The sequence below is a fragment of the Ornithorhynchus anatinus genome, chromosome 4 (genome assembly GCF_004115215.2).
Source record: "Ornithorhynchus anatinus isolate Pmale09 chromosome 4, mOrnAna1.pri.v4, whole genome shotgun sequence".
Taxonomy (NCBI): domain Eukaryota; kingdom Metazoa; phylum Chordata; class Mammalia; order Monotremata; family Ornithorhynchidae; genus Ornithorhynchus; species Ornithorhynchus anatinus.
Window position 1 is genome coordinate 16360120 of NC_041731.1, and position 27260 is coordinate 16387379.

The 27260-nt window shown below is 44.3% G+C and overlaps 1 protein-coding gene across 6 annotated transcripts in view; it reads left to right on the top strand.

Annotated features, from left to right (window-relative positions):
- TNS3 (tensin 3) overlaps nt 1-27260 on the top strand; it is a 343445-nt gene that overhangs the window by 146134 nt on the left and 170051 nt on the right. For 4 of the 6 annotated variants that reach the window (XM_029063073.2, XM_039911723.1, XM_029063070.2 and 1 more), the window contains exon 5: nt 13895-13936. The exons of 1 other annotated variant lie outside the window; for it this stretch is intronic. Coding sequence is in view for 2 of the 5 variants with exons in the window: in XM_029063070.2 (XP_028918903.1) it covers nt 13895-13936 (42 nt within the window). In the remaining 3 variants the exon portion in view is untranslated. Of the gene's footprint in view, nt 1-12839; nt 13008-13894; nt 13937-27260 lie in introns of those variants that run through there. One more of the 6 variants, XM_029063074.2, reaches the window with a different exon arrangement.

Below are 27260 nucleotides of genomic sequence, written 5' to 3' on the forward strand. Positions count from 1 at the left end.
TTGATTGCTTGATTGATTGAATGCCTTAAAGCCAGTGGTGAGGTGTTCCTGCTTCAGGCTTTGAGCAGCGTGGCCTAACGTAAGGAGCATGGGCCTGGGAATCAGAGGACCTGTGTTCTAATTCCGCCTCTGCCACTGGTTCGCTGGGTGAGCCTGGGCAAGTCACTTCACATTTCTGTGCTTCAGTTTCCTCCTCTGTAAAATGGGGATTAAATCCTACTCCCTCCTGCTTAAACTTTGAGTCTCATGTGTCAACTGTATATATCTTCATCACCCTATTTATTTTGTTTATTGACATGTATATCACCCTGATTGTATTTATTTGCCATTGTTTTTTGTGATGTTCTTCCCCTTGACTTTATTTAGTGCCATTGTTCTTGTCTGCCTGTCTCCCCCGATTAGACTGTAAGCCCGTCAAAGGGCAGGGACTGTCTCTATCTGTTGCCGATTTGTACATTCCAAGCGCTTAGTACAGTGCTGTGCACATAGCGCTCAATAAATACTATTAAATGAGTGAATGTGGGACAGGGACTATGTCCAAACTGATTACCTTGTACCCACCCTCTAACTTAGTATTGTTATTTTTATTATTACTGTCATTATTATTGATGCAGGCATGGATGGGCAACCACTGGAGGGGTTTGAGGAGTGGGGAAACTTGTGGAGAAAGATCTTCCACTATGGGTATATCAGAATGAAAAGGAAATTACATCTGAAGCAACATTATGATATGTTATCTATTGTAGGCTTGTTACATATCATATATCGCAGTCAAGAGAAATGCAGTATAGGCCTACCCAATGATACAGCCGTTACGGGCTTCTCAAAAGCTGAGTTGCATGGTGAATAGCGGACTCGTGGGTTACATTTTTCCACCAGCTTACATCTCATGAATTAGTCTGAGTTCCAAAGCCTCTGGACAAATAACATGAAGTTCCTCTCTGCGTGAAAATTCGTGATCCTCAAGTTTTAGGTGGAGGTGAGAGACCATAACTTCTTCATCTGTTTTTTCACCTTGCAGTAATGTCATGGATTGCCAAGTGTCCAACGTTAAAGGCTAAATCCCTGGGTTCTATATATCTTGAGGTGGCTGTAACCTGGGGTATGCAAATACCCCAAAATTGAAAATTTCTTAATGCCGTGTACTTGTCCTTAATCGATTACTCCGTGGTATTTATTGAGCACTTACTGTGTGCAGAGTACCACACTAAGCACTCGAGAAAGTCCAATATGATAGGGTTGGTAGACCTGATCTCTGCCCATAAGGAGCTTACAATCTACAGGAGGAGACAGACATTAAAATAAATTCTAGATAGGGTCATAAAAGAGTAGAAGGATATTTACACTTCACTATAGAAATGCAACATATTGTTTATACTAGCAAATGATACCCCCGCCTCATATTGCTATGTTTACACCTACTTTCCCTAGGGAACCGCCTCTAAAATATTGACATTTCACATACTGGTTTCCTACCTAGGAAGTATATTTACTCAATTTTGTATTTTAGGATGGTTTATTCTTATAACACCTTACCTTTTTTTAAAAAGAGGACTAACTTAAAAGTTACAGTTTAATGTGTAGTATCCCATAATGCTTCTTTTAAATGCTAAAAATGAAGTCCTCAATTTTTTTACATTTTCTTCCACATTGGTATACTATGTGGTAGATATGTGTGAGCCAGAATTTTCCCAGCTATTTCCGTAAAAGTGGGAAAGAGTTGATCAGTAAGGTAACTTTCACAGATTAAATAGCGACCAGCCAGTCCTGGGTCTGCCTTTCTTTAGAACATCACCTCAAATAGTGTATCTCTTTTTCAGGAAAAAAAAAAAATCCTGCCCCAGCTTTCTCCGTTTGCCTTTTGAATCCAGCCTGACTTCTGCATTCCCATTAAAACTGATCTCCAAATGAAGTGATGCTCTTTGAGTTTCTCTCAAAGATCAGTCCGTTTTGCCTGTGGTTTGTGGAATACACTCAGTTCTGTAACACAAGAGTTGTGTATTTGTGAAACCGAGCATTTAGGAAAATACAAACTGTAGTATGCTCCTAATCCAACACAACCCACCTGGGTGTAAGCAGTTCCTTCGCTAACGCAGCACTTGACGTCCAGACAGGCTCCCGTTGGAAGATGTTGGAAGAGCCCTCCATAATTCCCTAGTCACATTCTAGGTCAAACGCATATCGGAGTCCACCTGGCTCCCTCTAATCAGTCTAATCAGGGGAGACAGACAGACAATAATAGCAATAAATGGAATCAAGGAGATGAACATCTCATTAAAATAATAGCAAATAAATAGAATCAAGGTGATGTACATCTCATTAACAAAATAATAGAATCAAGGTGATGTACATCTCATTAACAAAATAAATAGGGTAATGAAAATATATACAGTTGATCAGACAGTACAGTGCTGAGGGGAGGGGAAGGGAGATGGGGAGGAGCAGAGGGAAAGGGCGGAAAGGAGCCAGAGAGTCCTTGATCCAGAGTGCAAGTCCATTTCCTAGGTTGATACTAAAGATTTATGTCAGCAATATTAAAACCTTGGAATCCTAGAGTTTCCTGGCCTTTCAGATGACTTTAAAAGCTAAGGTTGTCATCATATAGATCGTGATTAGCTTTGTGCTTGGTCAGATGAACTGGCAGGAAGGGGAGGTCGGGAAAGAGGACAGACAGAGAGCTGCATTTTGTTGAGAGCAGTCTTTGCCCTTCAGATGTTTCCTTATAATTTCATGGGGTTTTGTGGTTGTCTCTCTATCCTTCTACTGTATGTAGTCTGACTTGCCTGTCTGAGTTTGCAGATTTTTCTAGGTATAGTAAGGAAGCAACAGATGGCTTTTTGAATAAGGGCTGGGTTTTTCTTCAATGTTTAAATATGTTTGTTCAGCCTACTCATGCCCACACTGCAGCTCCACTAAGTCTGGCAGAAAATGTGTGTCACAAGTAAGTGGGAAAGAGAAAGGAAGAAAGAAAAGGAAATCGAGTGAGAAGGATGTGATAGAGATAAATTGAAAAAGGAACATAGATCAAAGAAGGAAAGAGGAGAGAAGGGGAAAGGAAGGAGAAAGAGAAGCGATTGTTTTTTTTTCTTCACAAGAGACGTGATGTTGGCTGTTATAGTTCCGATACAGTGGTTGAGATTTTATGGACTGTCAGTTTTATCTCCGTATTTCCAAGATCTGCCCCTTTCTCTTCATCCACATGGCCACTACTCTGATCCAGGCATGTATTGTTCTAAGTTCTGGGGTAGATAGAAGATAATCAGTTTTTACACAATCCGTGTCCCTAATGGGGTTTGCAGTCTTACTCCCCATTTGACAGATGAGGTGACTGAGGCCCAGAGGAGTTAAGTGACTTGCCCAAGGTCACATAGCAGACAGGTAGTAGAGCTGGAATTAGAATCCAGGTCCTCTGACTCCCAAGTCTGTGACATGGTCTGGACCTATCTCCCCAATTCTCAACAACCTCTAATCACTGCTTATTCTTTTCCTCATTAAGGAAATCCCCGATTAGACTGTAAGCCCATCAAAGGGCAGGGACTGTCTCTATCTGTTACCGATTTGTACATTCCAAGCGCTTACTACAGTGCTCTGCACGTAGTAAGCGCTCAATAAATACTATTGAATGAATGAATGAATAAGAATCTCCTGACTATTGGATTCCTGAAACTCAGTCACCTCTCTCCCTCTTACCTATCCACTGTCTCTTCCCACCACAACCCAGTTTGCCTGCTTTATTCCTCTCAAACCAACCTGCTCGTTTTGCCTTATTGTTTTTTTCCCCATCCCCAATCCCTTACTCCCACCCTCACCATTGCCTGGAGCCCTTTCCCCCACTTCATGTATGACAGACCACTACAGTCACCCGTTTTTAAGGTCCTTCAGAAAACACATCTCATCCAGAAGGCCTTCCCCAGTTAATTTATGATCTCTCCAGTTTACATTTTCTCAAGAGCGTCTCCGGCATATCTGTGCCCTCTAAGCATTTATATATTCAAAACCTCCTGTGGAACTTTGAAAATATCTAACGTCTCATACTGATCACCAACAAACGTGCACATCCCATTTTCTTTCTTTCTATTTCAGTGCCCTCCTGTTACCAGGGCGTGGATGATGCATTTTATTTCTGTTTATTCTTTCCCAAGGAGCATGGGAAGCAGCATGGCGTGTGGATAGACCCCGGGCCTGGGAGTCAGGCGGTCATGGACTCTAATCCCGGCTCTGCCACTTCTCTGCTGTGTGGCCGTGGGCAAGTCATGTTACTTCTCTGGGCCTCAGTTACCTCATTGGGAAAATGAGGATGGAGACTGTGAATGCCAAATGGGACAGGGACAGCGTCCAATCTGATTTGCTTCTATCCACCCTAGCGCTTAATGCGGTGCCTGGCACATAAGTAAGCGTTTAACAAATACCACTCTTATTGATATTATTATTATTGTTGTTGTTACCCAAAGGCCTAGTACAGTGTTCTACATTCAGTGGGGATGGAGTAAAATTCAGAGGATCGAGTCACCACCCTACTACCATTCAGGTTTGTTCTCCATCCTCCTCCAGTCAACCTTTTGGTGTCTCTCTCTCCTTACCTGTTAGGTTGTGACCATGGGATTCATTCATTCGGTCATATTTGTTAAGCACTTACTGTGTGCAGAGCACTGTACTAAGTGCTTGGGAAAGTACAATACAACAATAAACAGTGACATTCCCTGCCCACTCTGAGCTCACAGTCTAGCGGGAGGGCTGGGACAAGCTGTGTCTGATCCGTTTATAATGTTGGTATTTGTTAAGCACTTACTGTGTGCAGAGCACTGTTCTAAGCCCTGGGGTAAGATTTACAGGGTAATCAGGTTGTCCCACGTGAGGCTCACGGTCTTAATCCCCATTTTACAGATGAGGTAACTGAGGCACAGAGTAGTCAAGTGACTTGCCTACAATCACACAGCTGCCAAGTGGCAGAGCCGGGATTCGAACCCATGACCTCTGACTCCCAAGCCCGGGCTCTTTCCACTGAGCCACGCTGTTTATCTTGTCTCTACCTCAGTGTTAACCAGTTGCTTCACACTTAGTAAATGCATTATTTTTAATACATTATTACTGTTATTAGTATTCTCATTTTTCAATGTAGGTTTTGGTTTTTGTGAGATTTTGATTTTTGGACTACTGCAGGAATGGTTTTGTTTCAATTCTTTGCACCGTTTTGTTGTTCTATAATATTGGTTTGAGAGTTCCAAGGGCATTATGGTGCTATCCTCTCCTCCTGTTTACAACTAAGCTTATAATGAAGGGCAGAACTCATCTCAGCCTTTAAGGTTTTAGGTGTCATTGTATGCACCCTCTCATGGAAATTCAACTGTAATTGTACCTTACCATCCCCTCTTTTAGAGACTCGGTGAAGAGTAGCCCAATGAAAAAGCACAAATGAAAAAGCAAAGCCGCTTAGCCTTGTTTTGAATGAATGAAAACGAAAATGTTAGGTGGTTTTGATGTAGGTATCAAGTTATTATCTGCAGGAACAAGGCAGATGGTGTGCACCTTGGAACAGTACACAGATTGCACACATCTGGCTCTTAATTCACGAGTTGTGAAAGTGCAGTCAAAACATCGCACAGCCTGAAAGCCGTTCATCCGTCATTCAGAAGAGCTCAGTAAGTTGAACCCCTCAGTTGGCTGCATAGATTTGATTTCCATTGACCCGTCATTCCCTGACGTACTTTGCTAGATTTAGGGCTTGAAGGGGTACCGCCGAGAAACAACAATAAATAGACTGGTTTGGAAAAGAGTGAGTTTATCATAATAACTCTTCTGAGGCAGTGTTGCCCAGTGGCTCAGCAAATTCTAACCGGGGATGCCATTTTGAAGAAAATTCAGCAGAGTCTTGTGTAATTCACTTAAATACAGGACAAGTTTTAATATAGCACCAGTGCCATCGATTTCTTGAATAACATACAATACATGGTATGTCCTACGTCCGGTCAGCAAGAAGGCCGGTGCAGTAGTCAAGGCAGGTTAGGATGTGTGTTTTTAGCAGTTTTGATGGAGAGGAAAGGGTTGGATTCTAGTTATGTTGTGAAGCCAGAACTGATGGGATTTGGTGACAGATTGTATGTGTGGGTTAAAGGAGAGGGATGAGTCAAGGATCATGCCAAGATTATGGGCTTGTGAGACAGGGAGGACGGTGGTGCTGTCTACAGTGATGGGAAAGTCAGCGGGGAAGGCGCGCTTTGAGTGGGAAGATGAGAACTTCTGTTTTGGACACGTTAAGTGTGAGGCGTCGGTGGTTCATCCGAGTAGAGATGTCCCGAAGGGAGGAGGAAATGTGAAATGGCAAAGAAGGAGAAAGATAAGTGCTGGCGATGTAAACTAGGGAATCATCCACGTAGTGACGATGTTGAAGCCATGGGAACGAATGAGCTCTCCAAGGGAGTCGTTGGAGATGGCGAAAAGAAGGGGACCCAGATCTGAGCCTTGAGGAACTTCCCCAGTTAGAGGGTGGGAGGCAGAGGAGGAGCCCACGAAAGAGACTGAGGATGAGCTACCGGAGAGATAGGAGGAGAACCCGGAAAGGACAGTTTTTTTTTTTCCCGGCTCGCTCTCCCTTCTGTGAAACTATGTACTCGGCTCTGTGAGATTTGGACATTTGATATTCACCCCACTCCCAACCCCACAGCACTTATGTACGTATCTTTAAATTACATATTATAGATTGTTTATTCATATTAATGTCTGTCTCCCCCTCTTAACTATAAGCTCGTATGGACGGATAACATATCTGCTAATTCTGTTGTGTTGTGCTCTCCCAAGTGTTTAGTACAGTGCTCTGCATATAGTAAGCGCTCAATCAATATGATTGATGTGATGTATCTTTGCATTTGTTAGGTATTTTCTGTTTGGCAAGGTCTCATTTTGTTAGTTGATGTGCTCGAGAGAATAATGAAGGATCGTTGCCATCTCACCAGGATTCTGTCATCTCTGTGATGAAGCAGTAATTATTTTCACTCTCCAGCAGTTGTGTGAGAGTATGGGAATGATGAAACAGAAAGAATTGACTGAACTTCAGGATTGGGAGCTAATTCCCGAGGCAGGGTTGTAGATACTGGGGTTTGTTAGTGTAAATCAATCAAAATTTTTCATTGAGCACTTACTGTGTGCAGAGCACTGATGTTCCCTTGAATTGAGGGGTGTTTCACATGCTGAAGGGTGGCCACAAGCTTGGTTATATAATCATTTTCGCAGAAAAGCCATCTCTTCCTCTCTTGCTTTGCTAGCTGGTCAGCTTGGTGCCCTCGGGCACTAATATGGACTTTGAGAATATTCAGGACTGGTGGAAAGAAATGTTAGCTGATTCTTTTGTTCCTTTTAATTGTTATGCTTTGTGATCGAGTGAATGGGCTGGAACTTCACGCTTCTTATGTACATTTCTTCTCCACTGACCCAGACTAACAGCTGGTCACATTTCTCATTTACAGTGGTCAGGTAACAACTCTTCCAAGTCCTCAGAGTTTTTCTTTATCTTGTCCGGGAAACTGCACACATTACTTCCTCTTGATGGGGAGCCGTCTGCGTGTCTGCTGAAGGATGAACTTGAGCCAGGGCTTTTTTTTATATTTAGTGTTAACTGATATCACCGGCTCTACCGGAGAACCCTTGGATGCCTTAGTAGTTTTCAGCCATCGCGGTCTCCTTTCCATCTTGAACAGTAATGAACGAATGCTCTGAGTTGGTGAGAAGTCACTCTGGTTTTTTCTCAGAGAGATCTCTGTTTCCTTGTGGGCTCAAGGCATCTCCTCCAAGTGTGTAATTAAAATCTGCCAAGCACTTCAGTAACTTTAAATGAGAGGCACTTTTTGAATCCTCCTCATCATTTGTAAAGGGATTTAAATCTCAACTGAGTTCCTGTAATACTGTAGATTTAAAAATCATGCCTCTTAAGGGACCGTGGAGTTTGTGATGATGTTGGCTGCTTGCATAAAACAGAGTAAAGAAGTTCCTCAAACTGGTACCTGGCAGGTTGGTCTTTTGGAGAATACATTAGGAAGTTTAAATCAGTATTATTATCCATTTACATACTACTTTTCCAAAATGATAAAAAGAAGCACTTCATTTTTTAATGATATTTTTTAAGGGCTTACTATGTGCCAGGCACTGTATTAAACACTGGATAGATACAAGCTAATCAGGTTGGACACAGTCCATGTCCCATATGGGGCTCACAGTCTTATAGACGAGGTAACCGAGGCCCAGAGAAGTTCGTCGATTTGCCCAAGGACACACAGCAGGCAAGGATTTGAACCCAGGTCCTTCTGATTCTCAGACCCATGCTGGATCCACTAGGCCATGCCGCTTCTCTTCAGTGAAAAAGAAAATTCTGACTAGTACTTTACCACCTTTCATCTAAGGCTGCTCAAGCTTTATACAGACATGAGTTTTTGTAACAAAATTAAACTCTTAGAATTTCACCTGACAGCATCATTATTTTTCCCATTTTGTGGATGGAATACTAAGGCAGGAAGAGATGATTGGAGTTCAGTTGATCTGTCTTAAGTAAAAGAATCACGGGTAGCCCCAAGAGACATTTGAAAACCAAAAAAGCCCTGCTCACTGGGCATACTGGCCATTCTTCGCCCTCCACTCCTTAAAGGAATGAGAGGAACTTGGAGTTCATCTGTATTAAAATTATAAACTGACCCTCACCCGTGATTTGCATCATTATGCTTTGATTAATGAGGCCCGGGAGCCTTTGAATGATAAGACATGAATAAGTCACTTCAAGATGAACAGATGAGAAGCAGCATGGCATAGTGGATAGAGCAGGGGCCTGGGAGTCAGAAGGTCATGGGTTCTAATCCCACCTCAACCACTTGTCTGCTGTGTGACTTTGGCAAGTCACTTCACTTCTCTATGCCTCAGTTACCTCATCTGTTAAATGGGGATTGAAACTGGGAGCCCCATGTGGGATAGGGACCGTGTCCAACCCGATTTGCTTGTATTCACCCCAGCGCTTAGTACAAGGCATGACACACAGTAAATGCTTAACAGATACCACAATTATTATTATTTTGAACACTCTCTAGTTGGAAGGCTTACAATAACATCTGGGAGGTAGTAAGGCTCCCAGTCAAGCAGTCAGTGAGTGGTATTTACTGATTGCCTAGTGAATGCAAAGTGACTTGGGAGAAAACACCAGAAGCAAAAGACACGTGCCCTGCCCTCAAGGAGGCTACGGTCTCACTGGGGAGACAGGGAGCCATAACATATTTGCAAATAGTGGGAACCAAATTAAGAATAAAAATAAAATAAATAAATAAATTGTGGTATTTGTTAAGCGCTTACTATGTGCACCGCACTGTTCTGAGTGCTGGGGGATACAAGGTGATCAGGTTGTCCCACGTGGGGCTCACAGTTTTTTAATCCCCATTTGACAGATGAGGTAACTGAGGCCCAGAGAAGTTAAGTGACTTGCCCAAGGTCACACAACTGACTAGCGGCGGAGCTGGGATTAGAACCCGTGACCTCTGACTCCCAAGCCCATGGCTCTTTCCAGTGAGCCACGATGCGGGGTGAAAGTGAAAGCATTTTTTTTGCCGGATTGAGCAGGGATTCAAAACTGTCACTGTCAGGGAAGGAGGGGCTACATAATAGTACTAATAATAATAATACTTATTAAGATCTTACTGTGTGCCAAGGACAGTCCCAAGTCCTGGAGTAGGTACAAGTTGATCAGATTGGACAGAGGCCATGTCTCACATGGGGCTCGCACTCTTAATCCCCATTTTACAGATGAGGTGACTGAGGCCGAGAGAAGTGAAGTGACTTACCCAGAGTCACACAGCAGACGAGTGGCAGAGCCGGGATTAGAACCCCGGTCCTTCTGACTTTCAGGCCCATGGTCTATCCACTGTCCCTCGCCGCAGGTCCACTGTGGGGGTCTCCGGTGGCCGATTGGTTGCCTGGCTCACGCAGCCCAGGCTCCTCCGTCCGTCCACCGACCCCCAGTCGTGCAGGCTGATGACTCTTTGCCAGCCCAAGTGCCCTTCTTTATCCAAATAAACTATGGGAAGCTTCAAACCAGTGAGGGACAGTCTGGCTCCCACATCGCCATGGAGTCCTTGGTCCAGGTCCTCCCCCCCACCCAGCCCCTCTCCCAAGCCGCAGCAGACGGAGGGACAGGGAAAATAGAAAGTAATGATTCGCTCTGAAACGGACATTGTCTACTGTCTTATGCCATCGAGTCCTCTCCGACCCATAACGAAGCCGTGGACGCATCTCTCCCAGAACGCCCCACCTCCATCTGCAGTCACTGTGGCAATTTCCCAGTTAATTTGGTGGTTTCAAAATGTTGAACCAGGATGTTGTCATCTGGGAAAGGATCCCAAAAGCCTCAACTTTTCAGAGACCTTCCCAGGTTAAATTCTTTATTTCCCCCCTGTGCTCTCCCTTCTTTGTAGACTATGCACTTGACCGTGAGCCCCTTAAGCACTTTGATACTCATCCCAGTCCTACAGCACTTGTCTGCTGTATGACCTTGGGTAAGTCACTTAACTTCTCTGTGCCTCAGTTACTTCATCTGTAAAATGGGGATTAAAAGTGTGAGCCCCGCGTGGGACAACCTGATTGCCCTGTATCTACCCTAGTGCTTAGAACAGTGCTTGGCACATAGTAAGCTCTTAACAAACACCATAATGATAATTGTTGTTATGTAAATAACATTTGTTAAGTGCTTTCTCTGTGTCAAGCACTGTACTAAGCCCTGGGATAGATATGAGATAATCAGGTCAAACACGGTCCCTGTCCCACAAGGGGCTCACGGTCTAAGTAGAAGGGAGAGAGCAGGTATTGAATCCCCCATTTTACAGATACAGAAACTGAGACACGGAATGGTTAAATGACTTGCCGAAGGTCTCACGGCAGACAAGTGGCAGAGTGGGATTAGAAGCCAGGTCCTCTGCCTCCCAAGCCCGTGCTCTTTCCGTTGTGCAACACTGCTTCTCTGCTTTTCTTCTCTTTCTCTATGTCTATATCTACATGTGTAAATATTCTTATACTCGGGTATTTCCCCTATCCGTGCAATTTATGTTGATGTCTTTCTCGTCCTCTACACCGTAAACTCCTTTTAGGCAGGGAATATGCCTACCAACTTCACTGTACTGAACTCTCCCAAGTACTTAGTACAGTGTTCTGCTCACAGTAAGCGTTCAATAGAGCATCATCATCATCCTGTACTTGGGAGAGTAAAATAGAATGGAGTTGGAGGAAACGTTCCCTTAATATGATTGAGCGATGGATCGATCTGGACAGACAAGCATTCAGTAAAGTGTTAGGTCCTTGTGGACAGGGGGATTTGTTTTGTGTTTCAGTGGCACATTCCCAAATCCATTTTTTAATGCATTACACTCTGTAAGGGCTTTACTAATACTATTATAGCCACCATCACCAATACTGCTGGGACGACCATTACGACTCTGCCGATAAGGGGAATTTGCATCAATCAACAGACTTTATTGAGTATCTTCGGTACTAAGTGCTTGGAAAAGTGCAACAGAATTAGTAGACATCAACTCCGCTCTCAAGGAACTTACAATCTAGAAGGGGAGGCAAGAAAGTAATTTACAGCTAGACCTGAGGAAAATTGGTTGTATGTGTATATGAGTCAGGGCTTCAGGAAAAGATATTTGAGATATAATAATAATGATGGTATTTGTTAAGCGCTTACTCTGTCCCAAGCCCTGTACTAAGCGCTGGGATAGATACAAGGTTATCAGCTTGTCCCACGTGGGGCTCACAGTCTTAATCTCCATTTTACCGATGAGGTAACTGAGGCAAAGAGAAATGAAGTGACTTGCCCAAAGTCACACAGCTGATAAATGGAGGAGCTGGGATTAGAACATGACCTCTGACTCCCAAGCGTGGGCTCTTTCCACTAAGCCAAGCTGCTTCTCCACAGAAGTGCTCTGTGTAGTTGGGAGAGCACACGTGTGTAATTGGCTGAGGAGTGCTGAGGTGATTACTGGAGTGGTGATTGAGCCTGGGGAAAATAATAATAATAATAATGATATCTGTTAAGCACTTACAATGGAAATGTATCAGAAAAAAACCTCTTCCCCAAAAGACACCACTGTCTAATCCATTTTCTTGTCGGACCGGTGAGCCCAGAATATTTTCCAGTTTGATATCGGTCTGTTTGGAGATTTGCAGCAGGTATCGATCCCGATATAGATGAGGTACTTGAAAATGTGTGGTTCTAAGTGGCAAGGTCCTTCCTGGCAGGGTAGAACTAGTCTCTGTGCCTTTCGTGAAGGTCACAAGTCAAGCTTGTGTATTTTAGTTATTTGGATTAGCCAAGAACTCAGGAGTGCAGATAACAAGTGCATGGTGTCTGTGTATGTGGCGGGGGGAGGCGGATTGCATCGGAGGGGTGAGCAGGATGCTTTGGGGCGGTCTACTTATTCCTTTTTCTTTTGGATCAAGCCTTTACGATGATCGTAATGCAAGCTGGAGACTAGTAATTTATGAACCATAAGGTCATTAACTGTTTCATTGCATTTTGCAGGTCTTACCTATTTTCTCTCTAGCCTTGGGTTCAAGTGCACGGCAATCAGTCGTCGCGATCCTCTTTCACATTGTGGGGTGGCCGTTCCTGGTCATGCAGTCTGTCGGAGTCATTCTAATCTCTGTAATCCAGAATCTTGGCAGAGACTGGGCACTCCTAGCCTTGGGCAAACATTGTATTTTTGTGTGTGTGAAGAGTTCTCTGTTAACCTTTATCGGGTTATGAGCACGGTTCAACTCTTCGGTTTGCACCTGAAATTTTCCAGTCTCTTGGCCAGTTTCCACCGTCACTGGGGCAGAATCCCACTCTCTAATTCGGCTTCCGGGCGATTTTAAAATGAGCTGAGCGATTGTAGACCAGCAGGGACCAGAAGAGAAATGGACCTAGGGAAAAAAACCGCTTCCAAGGAAAAACCAGCCCCTTTTTAGGAAGTTTTTGTGCAGATTCAGTCAGCTCACCAACTGCAGTAAGTCTTCTTATTCTCATCTCGGGACTGGCAGAACAGCATTCAGATAACGAGGAGCATAATTTCGTGATGTATTGAACTCTGTCTCACCGCCACTGCCGCCTTCTGTTTCTCTAATCTTTTATTTCCTTATTGATCTTGTCAGAATATTTTCATGTTTCTTCAAATTCCATAACTTTGGGGCAGTATTTCTGCTGTGCTTTCGATTGGATTTTTCTGATTCAGACATTAATTTTGCAGCTATTCTATGTGGCTACAAAGATTTCCTTCTTCAGATCTGCCCCTGTATTTTATTTTAAAGATTGCTTTTAAGCCCTTGTGAAATCACAAATTGCTTTTGAAAACGTGAATCTCCTAACCCTCCTCTCACCCCACAAATCCGTCTTTTTTATTTTTTTCTCTGTTTTCATCTAAAGTGAGCAGTCTTACTGACTTCTCTTGTGAGTTCTCTAAATGCTGTGGATGGAAAAATGATTCAGTGTGGCATGTTGTGCTTCAACCAAAGAAATATAATAACTACAGATTGCCCAGTTAAGCCCTGCACATCCCAATGATTAGTTTTTAATCACAATTATTGTACTCTTTGTTGTTATGTTCTATCACATCTTATAGGCAGCCAAAACTTGGGACATAGGGACCAATGATTATTAACCACTGATTATAGTGGTTAGAGTGTATGTAATTGCTATTTTTAGAAGTTCACCAAATCAAAGAATACCCACTATATCCACTTAGTGGATGGCAATTTGTTTTTCACTTTACAGAAAGCCAGTGTATTTCCAGTATGTTTTGTTCTGGGGGCCAGGAGGGGAGGAAGCCAGTAAAATGCTAGGTATAAGAACATTTGAGAAGAATTGAGTTGATGGCGTTTTCTCCTTCCATTTCAGTCCAACAACCCTGATATACTTAGAAGTCATGTAACCAGAAAAGTAAGTGCCCTTTTTCCTTATTTATCCCAATAAATTTTAGTTAGTGATTAGAAAACTCCACAGAAACTTTTAACACCGTCCCTAGGATTTTTTTGTTGTTTTTCATTTCCCATTCGAGAGTGAACGGAAATGCCTTAAGCAAAAGATTTTATCATCACTATAGTTCAATTAAATATCCTCTGGCGTTTTTCTTGTCTGCTTGTATCCATCACAGCATTTAGTACAGTATCTGGGACAAAGTAAACACTTAAATGCTATGATTATTATTATTATTTTTCATAAGGCAGCAGGCAGCAGCATTATTTTTATTCAGGCACAGAAAAGAACATGAATTTCTTGCACATAATGTGGAATAGATGGTTAATGGTATGTATGACTTTCTAGCTACATCCAGTTGAATCCAAACGAGTCTCAGAGTTAGTAGTTTCATCCTCAAATATGTATGAGGGTGCTGAATACTAATCCAGAGCTTCTGTTTTAGGATCACGCGAGGCACCAGGAGTTGTTAGATTTATTATTCTAGTTCAGCAATCCTGAAACTGAGTGGGGGTGGATTGTTTGGAGAATGCTAGGAGGAAACTATGTCAATTATTAATTAAGGGGGGCGGGTAGAAGAGCTGGCCACACCACCGTCCCCCCCAGGTTCGGGTCTTTTGCTTGTCAGTCAGTGAATATCTCTGGCACTGTTCTATCAGATCTTCTACATCGAGGACCTTATGTTCCTGAAGAACTCAGAGAACCAACTCTGTCTCACCCGACTCCCCGCGTATGCACAAACACGCTTTATCCAACACCATGTTTTTATCGTGTCCAGACAGACAGACAGAGAGACATACACTGTGGAAAGAATGCTCCCCTAGTCCTCACTTCTGCTCTAACTAAATTGCATCCCGAAGGTGTGCGTTCTAGAAGAATTCCCCTGTTTGGTTAGGGGAATATAAAGGAAAGAGTTGCTTTTTTTTTAAGCTCTACCCTAGTCCGCAAGCTCACTGTGGGCAGGGACTGTGCCTGCTATATTGTATCCCCCAACCGCTCAGTACTTCTGCACACAGTAAGTGCTCAGTAAATACGATCGACTGACTGACTGATTTGCTAAGCGCTTACTCTGTGTACCACACTGTTTTAAGCTCTGGGGTAGATGCAAGTTAATTAGGCGGGACACTATCCATGTCCCACGTGGGACTCACATTCTAAGTAGGAGGGATGGGGTAGATACAAGTTGATTAAGTTAGACACAGTCCATGGCCCACGTGGGGCTCACAATCTAAGTAGGAGGGATTCTGCCCCTCGGTTCACTTCCGATATAATAGAAAAGACAAGACGGACAAATATGTAATCAGCATAAATGCATATTTACATACTCAATCATAAACAGCAAGTACAAAAGTAGGAAGTGGGTTGAGGGGAAGGATGGATCGGCAGCTGGGCTGGTGGGTAGGAATATGGTCGCGATACATCAAGTAAGGTTTCTTGGAGGATTCATTCATTCAGTAGTATTTATTGAGCACTTACTATGTGCAGAGCACAGTACTAAGCACTTGGAATGTACAATTCGGCAACAGATAGAGACAATCCCTGCTCAGTGACGGGCTCCCAGGAAGATCTGGGCTTGAGTGGTTATTTAAAAGGGTCTCGGTGAGGTAGAAGAGATGAACATTAAAAGGGGAAATATGGGCAATTGCTGTGTGCCTGTTTCGCCACGTACTCTATAAAGGCTGCCCGAGAAGGGCGGAGGAAACGGAAGCCAGGGTGTCGTGGGTAGTTCCACCCTTATTGCCAGGCTTATCCTCTTTAGTGCGTTTTCTCCTTGACTCATTTATTTGGCCAGCTGGAGAGCTCTGAAGATAAGAGCTCTTGAAATGAAAAATTATGGTTAGGCCGCTCACTTGCCATTTAAGCCAGAAAACCTGCAGCTATTTAACCTTCGAGAAGCCGCGTGGCCTAGTGGTTAGTTGCCGGGCCTGGGAGTCAGGAGGACCTGGGTTCTAATCCCAGCTTTACCACTTGTCTGACGGGTGACCTTGGGGAAGTTACTTCACTTCTCTCTGCCTCAGTTACCTCATTTGTAAAATGGGGATTGAAACTGTGAGCCCCAGCATGGACAGGGACTGTGTTCAACCCAATTTGCTAGTGTCCACCCTAGCGCTTAGTACAGTGGCCGGCTCATAGTGAGCGCTTCGCAAATGCCACAGTTATTATTATTATCCAAGAAAGTTTCCGACATAATGTGACATGGCTAAGCGGTTCTCTGTCCTCCTGCTCTTCTGGAATTGACCATCGGTCTTTTCATTAGGAATCCCCCTTAATCAGTCAATCATTCAATAGTATTGATTGAACACTTACTGTGTGCAGAGCCCTGTACTAAGTGCTTGGGAGAGCACAGTGTCACAGTTGGTGGATGCTTTCCTTGCCTGCAACGAGATTACAGTCTAGAGGGGGAGACAAACATTAGTATAAGTAAATAAATCAGCTATTTAAAAGGTGTCTGAGTGGAGGTATCGCACTCTCCTGGACTCTTTGGAGATTCCAGCCCGTGAGATGGGATTTTATTTTGTTGAAATAGCGACTCCCGATTATCTGAGTATTCCCTGTGAGAGCCGTCCGAATTGTCAGTCAGCAGCAATGACTCTCCAGACCCCAGGGACCCATGTCGGCTTCCCCCTGCTATCCCGAAGGGGCTTAACCGGCCCTTCCAGTTTGGAGTAACCTGTTGTTACAGATGACCAGGCCATTTCTTCTCGCCGTTGCCCAGGGTGGTCGTGTGTTGACATCTAGTGGTACTTCAGCAAGAGCTTGATTCCCTCACTCTTTCCTCTAAATGGAGTGTCTGCTCGGTTCCTGAATGTGGGTATTCATTCTTAGCTGTTTCATTTGCCCCTCGGTCATTTCCCTAAACTGTGACCTTTCCAGTGAAAATATACACCCCTGTTTGGTGAAGCTAGTTTTCTCGGTGGTAGAGATTCCCCTCGGGAGATAGTTTCTCTGCTACGTGCCTTTATGGGATTGGAGGAAGACTTTCCTCTGCTTGGCTTTTTACCACTGTGAATCAGGCAGCTGTGCACATCCCCTCTTGGCAAGAGATCAACTCGGCATGAGGCCTTTGCTTTGACACAGTGTGTCATTGTCTGCCTTAGAGGTGCAGGACAGGAATAGTAGGGGATTGTTGCAGATGAGATTGTAAGGGCACTGGACTCAGAGAATCTGCAAGTCGCTCCTATGCACCCATTAAGGATCGTTTGCCTCCCTGTTTTCATGAGCTTTATAATCCATAATGAAATATTAGAGGGTGACAAAGTGTGGTTATGTTGCTCTTCACTTATGCGGGTTGGAGAGTGAGAAAGAAATGAACCTCTACTTGATCTTTGAAAGTTGGTTGAGAGAAGACCGTATTCGTAGTTAAAGGAGAGCTTTTGTGAGGTATGGACAGTGCTTATGTTGATACAAATGAGTACCTTACCACTTAAGTCTCTGCTGTTCTCTTGTCTTGATCTTTGCAGTGACCTTGAGGAATACATTTTGTAGTTAGGGCAAATACATTACATTACAAAAACTACAAAAGCCATGGCACTCGAGAAGCAGGGTAGCCTAGTGGAAGAAGGCCTGTAAGTCAGAGGAATCGAGTTTCAATCCTAACTCTGCCGCTTTGCTGCTGTGTGCAAGTTACTTAACTTCTCTCTGCCTCAGTTCCCTCATCTGCAGAATTGGGATGCAAAATCCGTTGCCCCTCCTGCTTAAATTATGAGTCCCACTTGGGACCTGATTATCTTGTATCTACCCTCAGCACTAAAGGGATTGGCATGTAGTAAGCAGTCAATCAATCAATCAGTCATAGTTATTGAGCTCTTTCTGTATGTAGAGGACTCTACTAAGCACTTGGGAGAATGCAGTATAACGATATAACACACGTTCCCTGACCACATCGAGCTTACATCTTAGAGGGAGAGAAAGAGATTAATATAAATATCTGTACAGAAATACCACGGGGCCAGAGGGGGGATGAATAAAGGGAACAAGTAAGAGTGACGCAGAAAGAAATGGAAAAAAAGGAAAAATTGATTTAGCCAGGTAAGGCCTCTTGGAGGAGATGTGCCTTTAGTAAGGCTGCACATTAAACACTGAAGCACTTAACAAATGCCCAAATTATTTTTTAGTATTATTATTATGAATAAGGCATTGAAGGTTGGGAGAGTGGCGATCTGGCATATATGGAGGAAAAGGAGTCACGGTCATAGGGAGGACATGGAAAAGGAACCGGCTGCAAGCTAGTCAAGATTTTTTTTTAATGTTATTTGTAAAGTGCTTATTATGTGTCAGGCAATGTACTAAGTGTGGGGATAGGTGCAGGATAATCAGGTTGGACCCAATCCCTGTCCAACATAGGGCATGCGGTATTAATCCCCATTTTACAAATGAGGTAACTGAGGCACAGATTAATGAAGTAACATGGCAGCATTACGCAGCAGACAAGTGGCAGAGTGGGGATTAAACCCAGGCCCTTCTGACTCCCGGGCCCGTGCTCTATCCAGTAGACCATACTGCTTCTCTCACAAGACTGACAAGAGTGGAGCACAGTGATCAAGCTGATGTTACAGCAGCCAAGTGGCACCAGGGGAGGTAAATGTGCGGTCTGGACTGTGAGGTAAAATCCTATGCTCTCTCCTTCAGTTTTTAAATAGCGTAAACATGCCAAGCATTCTCGTTTGCCAACAAATAGCCGCAGAGCCCGCTCCGTGTGCAGGTTCTGAGACTGAGTAAAGATGCCTGACGTGGCTGAACTGTACCATCTGTCCGTGCATGTGCTTACCTTAGTTGAGCTGCTTCCGACAGCATTTCCAGGTTCTGTGGTTCAGCAGCAGAGAGTTGCCAGTCTCTGCTGTTTCTTATATGCCGGGAACCTTTGGGGTTGTTAGAGTGCATTGTGTTAAAATACATTTTTAGTATTTTTGGTTAAAACAAAATAAAAACAAAAACTTTTGGTGTGGGTTTTCCCAATGATAGATCTAGTCAGCAAGGATTTGACACCCGTGGACTGTAAGATCATGGTGGGCAGGGAACGTAATATTCATATTGTACTCTCAAGTGCTTAGTACAGTGCTCTGCACACAATAAGTATGCACTAAATACCATTGATTGATTGACTTGTGACACATAACTTGAATGTTATTTATTGAACGCTTACTCCGTGCAGAGCACTATACTCAACACTTGGGTGAGTAAAATGGGGTTCATAGGCCCAATCTCTGCCCCACAAGCAGTCTATAATTTAGAGGAGGCGATGGACACTAAAATAAATTACAAGGAGCAGTGCGAAATGGACCTGGGAGTGAGAAGGACCTGGATTCAGGACGCCAGCTCCACCGCATGTCTGTTGGGTGACCTTGGGCAAGTCACTTAACCTCTCTGGGCCTCAGTTACCTCATCTGTAAAATGGGGATCAAGAGTGTGAAGCCCTTGTGGGACAGGGACCTTGTCCAACTTGATTAACGTGTATCTACCCTAGTGCCTAGAATGGTGCTTGACACATAGTAAGCGCTTTACAAGTACTATTGTTGTAATTATCATTTCCTTCATGAGTGCGATAAGGGGAGGGGAGAGAGAAGGTACATGAGTACTTAGATAACAAGGAAGTGCGGGGGTGGGAGGAGTGGAGCTGGCATAGGATGGGGAGGTGAGAATTTAATCAAGGAAGGCCTCCTGGAGGAGGTACAATTTTAGCAGAGCTTTGTAGGTCAGGAGAGTTTTGGTCTGCTGTATGTGAAGGGGCAGGGAGTTCCAGACAGGAAGGGCATAAGAGTATTAAAAGAATAAGAAAAAGAATAAGAGTTCAGCATTGAGAGAGATGAGAACAAGGCACGGTGAGTAGCTTGACTTTAAAGGAACGAAGCGCACGAGCTGGGCTGTAGTGGGAAAGGAGAGAGAGCTGAAAATAATAGGAATTAATAATCATGCCACTTGTTAAGTGCTTACTATGTGCCAAGCACTGTTCTAAGCACTAAGGTAGATACAAGTTAATCGGGTTGAACACAGTCCCTGTCCCACGTGGGGCTCACGCTCTTAATCCCCGTTTTACAGGTGAGGTAACTGAGGCCCAGAGAAGTTGACCTGCTCCAAGTCATACAGCAGACATAGGGTGGAGCGGGATTGGAACCCAGGTCCTGACTCCCAGGCCCGAGCTGTGTCCAGCTCTGGCACCCCTGGAGGATTTTGTGGTGTGCGTGATCTTTAAATCATTAAGGTCCAGCTGCTTTAATGTATTAACCTAAGTATTATTCCAGCTGTGAAATTTATTTACCAGCTCATTTCACCGGGTCAAGCTACTCATTTTAGAAGCTACGGTCCACTCAAAACAAAAGCCATTTGTCAATGAGATGCCATCACTACTCAACTCACACCATATTTCAGTTAGTCGGTGGCCAATCCGAGTCCCCAAATTGGGAAATGGGGACATTTAAAAAAAAGTTTAAACATTAAAAACTCATTCTAAAATAATGAGCTGGGTGAACAGAAACATTCTGGGTGCTCCAGAGGAACGGAATGGCTGAGAAAGCACACTCCGATGGACCCTAGTGAAGTAGCTTGCGGGTCCCCTCACATCCTCCCGGATTGACAGAGCCAAAGTGGGCAACTTTGCAGCCTCGAGACTGCCTTGGAATAGCCCCCAGTGTTATTTGTTGGCAAATATGAATTCTCCTGGAATGCGTATGCCATTTAAATTACTTGTAAATGGAAGAAGGAATGTAGGCGTGGGCCGTTAGAATTTTGTTCTGTTTGGAAGTGTCCTGGTAGCAAGCCCAGAGCCTGTGCTGCTGATAACAGAAGTATCTCCAGAGAGAATGTCCAGCGATATTTGCAGACTGAAGTTTTTAGTAATAATAATAATAATATTAATCACAGTATTTGTGAAGGGCTTATTATCTGTCCTGACTGTGCTGTGCGCTAGGGTGGATAAAAGCAAATCAGGTTGGACACAGTCCTTGTCCCACGTGGAGCTCACAGTCTCAATTCCCATTTTACAGATGAGCTACTGAAGCACAGAGAAGTCAAGTGATTCGCCCAAGGTCACACAGCAGACAAGTGGCCAAGTCGGGTTAAAAACACAGGTTCGGAACCCAGTAAGAGTAGTATAGGATTTATTTAGTACTTACTGGGTGCAGAGCACTGTACTAAATGCTGGGAGAGAGAATACAGGTGGGAATTAGACACAGGCCCTGTCCCTCAAGGGGCTCACAGTGTACGTGTATAGGTTTGAGGGGTGTTTCTGCCCCTCATTTCCCCACCCCCTTCCACAAATCTCCCCCACAAAATGCCCAGAAGAGTAAGACTTTTCCCCCTTAGATCAACAGTCCTGTGGTCCACGAGCAGGGTGAAGAATTAGCACCAGGAGACCCTGTATTGTGACTGTTTATTGTTACATTGTACTCTCCCAAGCGCTTAGTACGGTGCTCTGCACACGGTAAATGCTCAAGAAATACAGTTGCCTGACCGACTGGCGACATAAACATTCTGGGCCTTCCTTCTGTCCGAAAAAAGACAGCGTTGAGATTTCCCCCCGTCTAGGATTTTCTGAACATGGAAGGATTCGCAAAGACGACTTTGGTCAGATTTTAATTTCCATTAAAAGTCTCATTAGATGTACAGTAAAGCCAGAAATTAAGATACTTAGCTCTGACTTTATGACGTACTTAGAAGTTTCTTCTACCGGAATCATCCCCTCTTTTCTCCGTGCTTTCACTCTCTGGCCGTATGAGAGCTGGGAATCCTCATCTGAAGCCTGTGGTTGCAGATATCCTTACCGGCTGGTGAAAGCTCCTTATCATCCCCCTGAAGGAGAGGCAGGCAGTTTGATCATTTATCTTCGTAACTGTTCCTTCTTTCTTGGTATTTGTTTGAAGTGAAGTGAAAATCTTCTGGGCACAGTCAAGCAACCCAACAATTATGAATGATTTCAATGACTCGGAGTAGACCATTTTAAGTGTATTTTGCATGCAAGCCAAACTTTTGTTTGACGATAAGTGGAATACTCTTCTTCGGAGCCTTCAATTCTCTCGATTTATATTTGGGGATTATTAGGAAGTAAATGAAAACAAACTAGAATTACTCTATCTACCCATTCTCCACCTCTCACTTTGACTTCTTTTGCTTCATAAGATGCTTCGCTCTCATCTCTCTCTCGTCACCGACCTCTTGCTCTTCCCTCCCTCCTTCATTCATTCATTCAGTCGTATTTATTGAACACTTACTGTGTGCAAAGCACTCCACCCAGTACTGTCCCATTCCCATCACATCCCCAACACCATTCCCCCATCGGCAGACCCTGTTCTTCTGGAGGTCTTCCCTGATGAATGGCTCATCCCCCATCCCGTCTTCCTTCCCGACCTGCCACTTGAGCAGTTGTACCTTCCCTGCATCATGCTGGAGAAACAGCAAGGCCTAGTGGAAAGACCTCAGGACTGAGAGGCTGAAGACCGGGGTTCTAATTCCGGTTCATTCGTTCATTCAGCCCTGTTTATTGAGCGCTGACTATGTGCAGAGCACTGTACCGAGCGCTTGGAAGGTACATTTCAGCAATAAAGAGAGACGATCCCTGCCCGTACCGGGCTTACAGTCTAGAAGGGGGGAGACAGACATCAAAACAAGTAAACAGGAATCAATATGAATAAATAGAATTATAGATATGTACGTATGTACACAAGGGCTGTGGGGCGGGGAGAGGGGGGGTAGAGCAAAGGGAGCGAGTCGGGGCCATGGGAGAGGGGAGGGGAAACTGAGGAAGAGGGGGGCTTAGTCACAGATGGCTTCTTGGAGGGCGTGAGCCTTCAATAGGGCTCTGAAGGGGGAAAGTGGGACTGTTTGGCAGATTTGAGATGGGAGGGCGTTCGAGGCAATAGGTAGGAGGTGGGCCGGGGGTCGACGGCGGGACAGGCCGAAACGAGGCACCGTGAGAAGGTTAGCACCAGAGGAGCGGAGTGTGCGCGCTGGAATGGGCTCTACCGCTTGCCTGCTGTGCGTGACCTTGCGCAAGTCAGTTGATTTCTCTCTGCATCGGTTTCCTCATCTGTAAATTGGGAATCAAATACCTTTTTCCTCCCTTTGCCTGCTTAGTCTGTGAGCATGGTGAGGGAGAGAAACTAGTCCCGATTTGATTGCATCGTACTCACCCCAATACATTATGATTATCATGTGGCCACTTGGCTACTCGCATTCCTTCCCATTCCCGTCTCAATCAATCAAACAGAGGTATTCATTGAGTTATTACTGTACTGAGCATTTAGGAAAATACAACACAATCAGGTGGGCAGACACGCTCCCCTGACCACAGTAAGCTTACGGTCTATAGTCTGCACTGATGTACATATCTTTATATTCTATTAATTTCTTTTAATGTTTGGTTATCTCACTAGATTGTTAGATCTCTGAGGGTTGGGATTATATCTCTAACTCTGTTGCATCTGTCCAAGTTTTTAGTACAGGTACTCTGCACCGAGTAAATGCTAAGTAATTTCCATTGACTGATGGATGTTTGGTAACCGGAGGAGATGCCAGAAATATGTTATGTCAAGATATGTACAGACATGTCAAGTAGTAGAAAGGGAAGGAGCATGGCCTAGTGGATAGAACAACGGCCTGGAAGTCAGAAGGACTTGGGTTCCTATCCTAGCTCTGACACTTGTCTGCTGCATGACCTTGGGCAAGTCATTTCACTTCCCTGTGCCTCAATTTCCTCACCTGTAAAATGGGGATTAAGATTGTGAGCCTTATGTGGGTGGGACAGGGACTCTGATTATGTTGTGTCTACCCCAGCCCTTAGAACAGTGCCTAGGACATAGTAAATGCTTAACAAGTACCATTAATAATAATAATAATAATAATGATAATGATAAAGGCATGGCAGGAATCCTCACCAGGTGCTTGGCCTGATGGAACAGATGGGTATATTTTCCTGCGCCGCAAAAGCAACAGCGATTGAGCTATTTGGATTTATGTACTTTACCGCTCAAAAACATCTCAAACCGTGGTCCATTAATCAACTCATTCCCCCCGGGCGGTAGGAAGGAGATCATGAATGGTCATGAGAGAATGTGGCTTTAAGGAAACATTTCTTATCAGAGTCTTAAGCGAACATCTGACTTCTGTTAGGCTGCCTGTCAAAATACCATTTGGTAATATAAGGCCGTAAAGAGGTAACGTAACCCTTGCACGCAGTTTATGCCGGAGAAAGGGATCTGGCTTCGCTTCCGCCAATGGGGGTCCGCTGCCGGTGTGGCGTTCTTTCTTTACTTCGCTTTTTAAACAAAAGGTTTCATGTTTTGACAAGCCAAGGGCATTCTTGTAATCTAAATGCACTCTTTCCCCTAATTAGACTAAATTAGCATTTCAAGCTAATTCTTCATAATAAGCCTAACTCCGGCGCGGCCAAGTTCAATGCTTGGTAAATTGGCCTCTTTGAAAGAACAAGGGTCTGGGAGTCAGAGGATCTGATTTCTAATCCCAGACCTTGCCGTAGGCTTGCTCGGAGACCTTGTGCAGTTCGTTCAGCCTTTCTGGACCTCGGTTTCCTCATCTGTAAAATATGCGTAAAAATATCTGCGGTTCCTTCCTCTTAGATTGTGAACCAGACTTGTCGGGGGCAGGGGCTACGTACATACGATTAATATTATCATACATGTAGCTGCTCTTAGTTTTCCACATGTAGGGCACACCCTCTTTTAATGCATGAGACAGTCCTCTAAGTGGTCCGAAGGCATTTTCTGCTTCCATCGTGCATGGGTACGACGCTTCCGGAAACTCAACTTCACCCCAAGGAAAATTGGACTTGTTCAGTTTTGCCAAGTCATGAGTTTCGACAAGAAATACGAAAGCGGCATGGCGCGGTGGATAAAGCATGGGCCTAGGAGTCACGAGGTCATGGCTTCCGATCCCTTCTCTGCCACTTGTCTGCTGTGTGACCTTGGACAAGTCACTTTACTTCTTTGTGCTTCACTTACCTCATCTGTAAAATGGGGAGCGAGACTGTGAGCCCCACGGGGGTCAGGGTCCGTGTCCAACCAAATCTGCTTGCATCCGCCCAGCGCTTAGAACAGTGCCTGGCACGTAGTAAGGGCATAATAAATACTGTAATTATTATTATTATTATTAATAAAAAGAAGGGACTCTTAACTTGTATCACTCAAGTTCAAGATATTTTTCGGACTGGGGAGTTAGTGTTCAGGAGTTGGCACCCAAGGGTTGTGACAGGAAGACATATGCTGGATTTATAAAGTCAATCAGCCAGTGATTTTTATTGAGTGCTCACTCTGTACAGAGCATTGTACCAAACACTTGGGAAAGTACAAGCAGCATGGCCCGGTGGATAAAGCACAGGCCTGGGAGTCAGAAGGTCACGAGTTCTAATCCTTGCTCCTCTGCTTGTCTGCTGTGTGACCTAGGGCAAGGCACTTAACTTCTCTGTGCCTCAGTTACCTCCTCTGTAAAATGAGGATTGAAACTGTGAGCCCTGAGTGCGACAGGGACTGTAACCGACTAGATTATCTTGTATCTACCTCAGCACTTAGAACCGTGCCTGGCACATAGTAAGCGCTTAACAAAAGACATAATTATTATAACTAATAGAATAATACGATGTAATAATAAAAAATAATGCAATACATTAGAGGTGGTAGACACGATCCCTCCCTTCAAGGAGCCTTCAGTCCGGAGGAGACTGGCATTAAAATAAGTTGCAGAAAGGAGAAATGGTAGTGCTGTGGTGGCTGAGGGTGGGGGTGAATAGTAAGGTGCTTCAGGGACACAGATTCTAAATAATAATAATAATGTTGGTATTTGTTACGTGCTTACTATGTGCAGAGCACTGTTCTAAGCTCTGGGGGAGATACAAGGTAATCAGGTTGTCCCACGTGAGGCTCACAGTTAATCCCCATTTTCCAGATGAGGTAACTGAGGCACAGAGAAGTGAAGTGACTCGCCCACAGTCACACAGTTGACAAGTGGCAGAGCCGGGAGTCGAACCCATGACCTCTGACACCGAAGCCCAGGCTCTTAGGCGACCAGAGTACAGAATCACCACAGAGAGGGCATTTTGTGTGGCGCACTCAGTTTGTTCAAACATGGACTTTGATACCTTCTGTCCGTAGTTACATGTCAAATGCTTCCTTGCAGCAACTAAATGAAAACAGCTTCACTACCAAACATACACTGATTTACTCTCTTTCCCCCTCTCTCTCACCTCTTTCTCTTCTCCTCCCACCCCCTTCTTCCACACATCTTCCTTCTCCTCCTAACATCATTAGGGTGTGAACGAGAGTAACAACGAGCTAGTCAAGTCTCCTAAAATATGTAATCAAGGAATTTTTTTTTCCCAGAGCAATTTCTCTATTGCTCTGACTGCTTTAGTTCGGAGAGCTTTAAAATGGGCAAGACTCTCTGTTTGTCATTTGAGTTCCTGTATGGTGAGAGAGAACTATTAGAGGATCATTTTGAAGCTAGTAGAGTCAAAGGCCAGTGGAACTTAAAACTCTGTCCTGCCTTCAACTGTAAAATCCACGTGTTTGTGTTGATCTTGTGTAATCTTCGCTGGACTGGAAATAATGGCTTTGTATCCGGTCGGTTGGTTTGATTGTTTCCTCTGAGGTCTTTATTTTTCTCAAGTGGACATTTGTTCTCTAGAGGTATTTGTGCTAGAAGGATGCAGGAAAGGATCTTCCCAGTTGACTGTGCAGTACCTTATTGTATCTCTCTGCGGCTGATGGCGGGGTCAGGGAGCTCTCTAAAGCATGTGCATTTATTCATTCAGTCGTATACATTGAGCTCTTACTGTGTGCAGAGCATTGTACTAAGCGCTTGCGAGAGTACGCTGTAACAGTCGACACATTCCCTGCCCTTTACGTGCTTACAGTCTAGAGGGATAATAATAATTGTGATATTTGTTAAGTGCTTACTGTGTGGTATTTAAGTACTTACTATGTGCAAAGCACTGTTCGAAGCGCTGGGGGGATACAAGGTGATCAGGTTGTCCCACGTGGGGCTCACAGTTTTTTAATCCCCGTTTTACAGATGAGGTAACTGAGGCCCAGAGAAGTGAAGTGTCTTGCCCAAAGTCACACGGCTGGCAAGTGGCAGAGGCGGGATTAGAACCCACGACCTCTGACTCCCAAGCCCGGGCTCTTGCCACCGAGCCACGCTGCTTCGCTTGTGCCAAGTGCTTGTGCCAAGCACTTGACTAAGCACTGGGGTGGATACAAGGAAATAGGGTTAGACCTAGTCCTTGTCCCACCAGGGGCTAAGACTCTTAGTCCACATCTTAGAGATGAGGTAACTGAGGCACAGA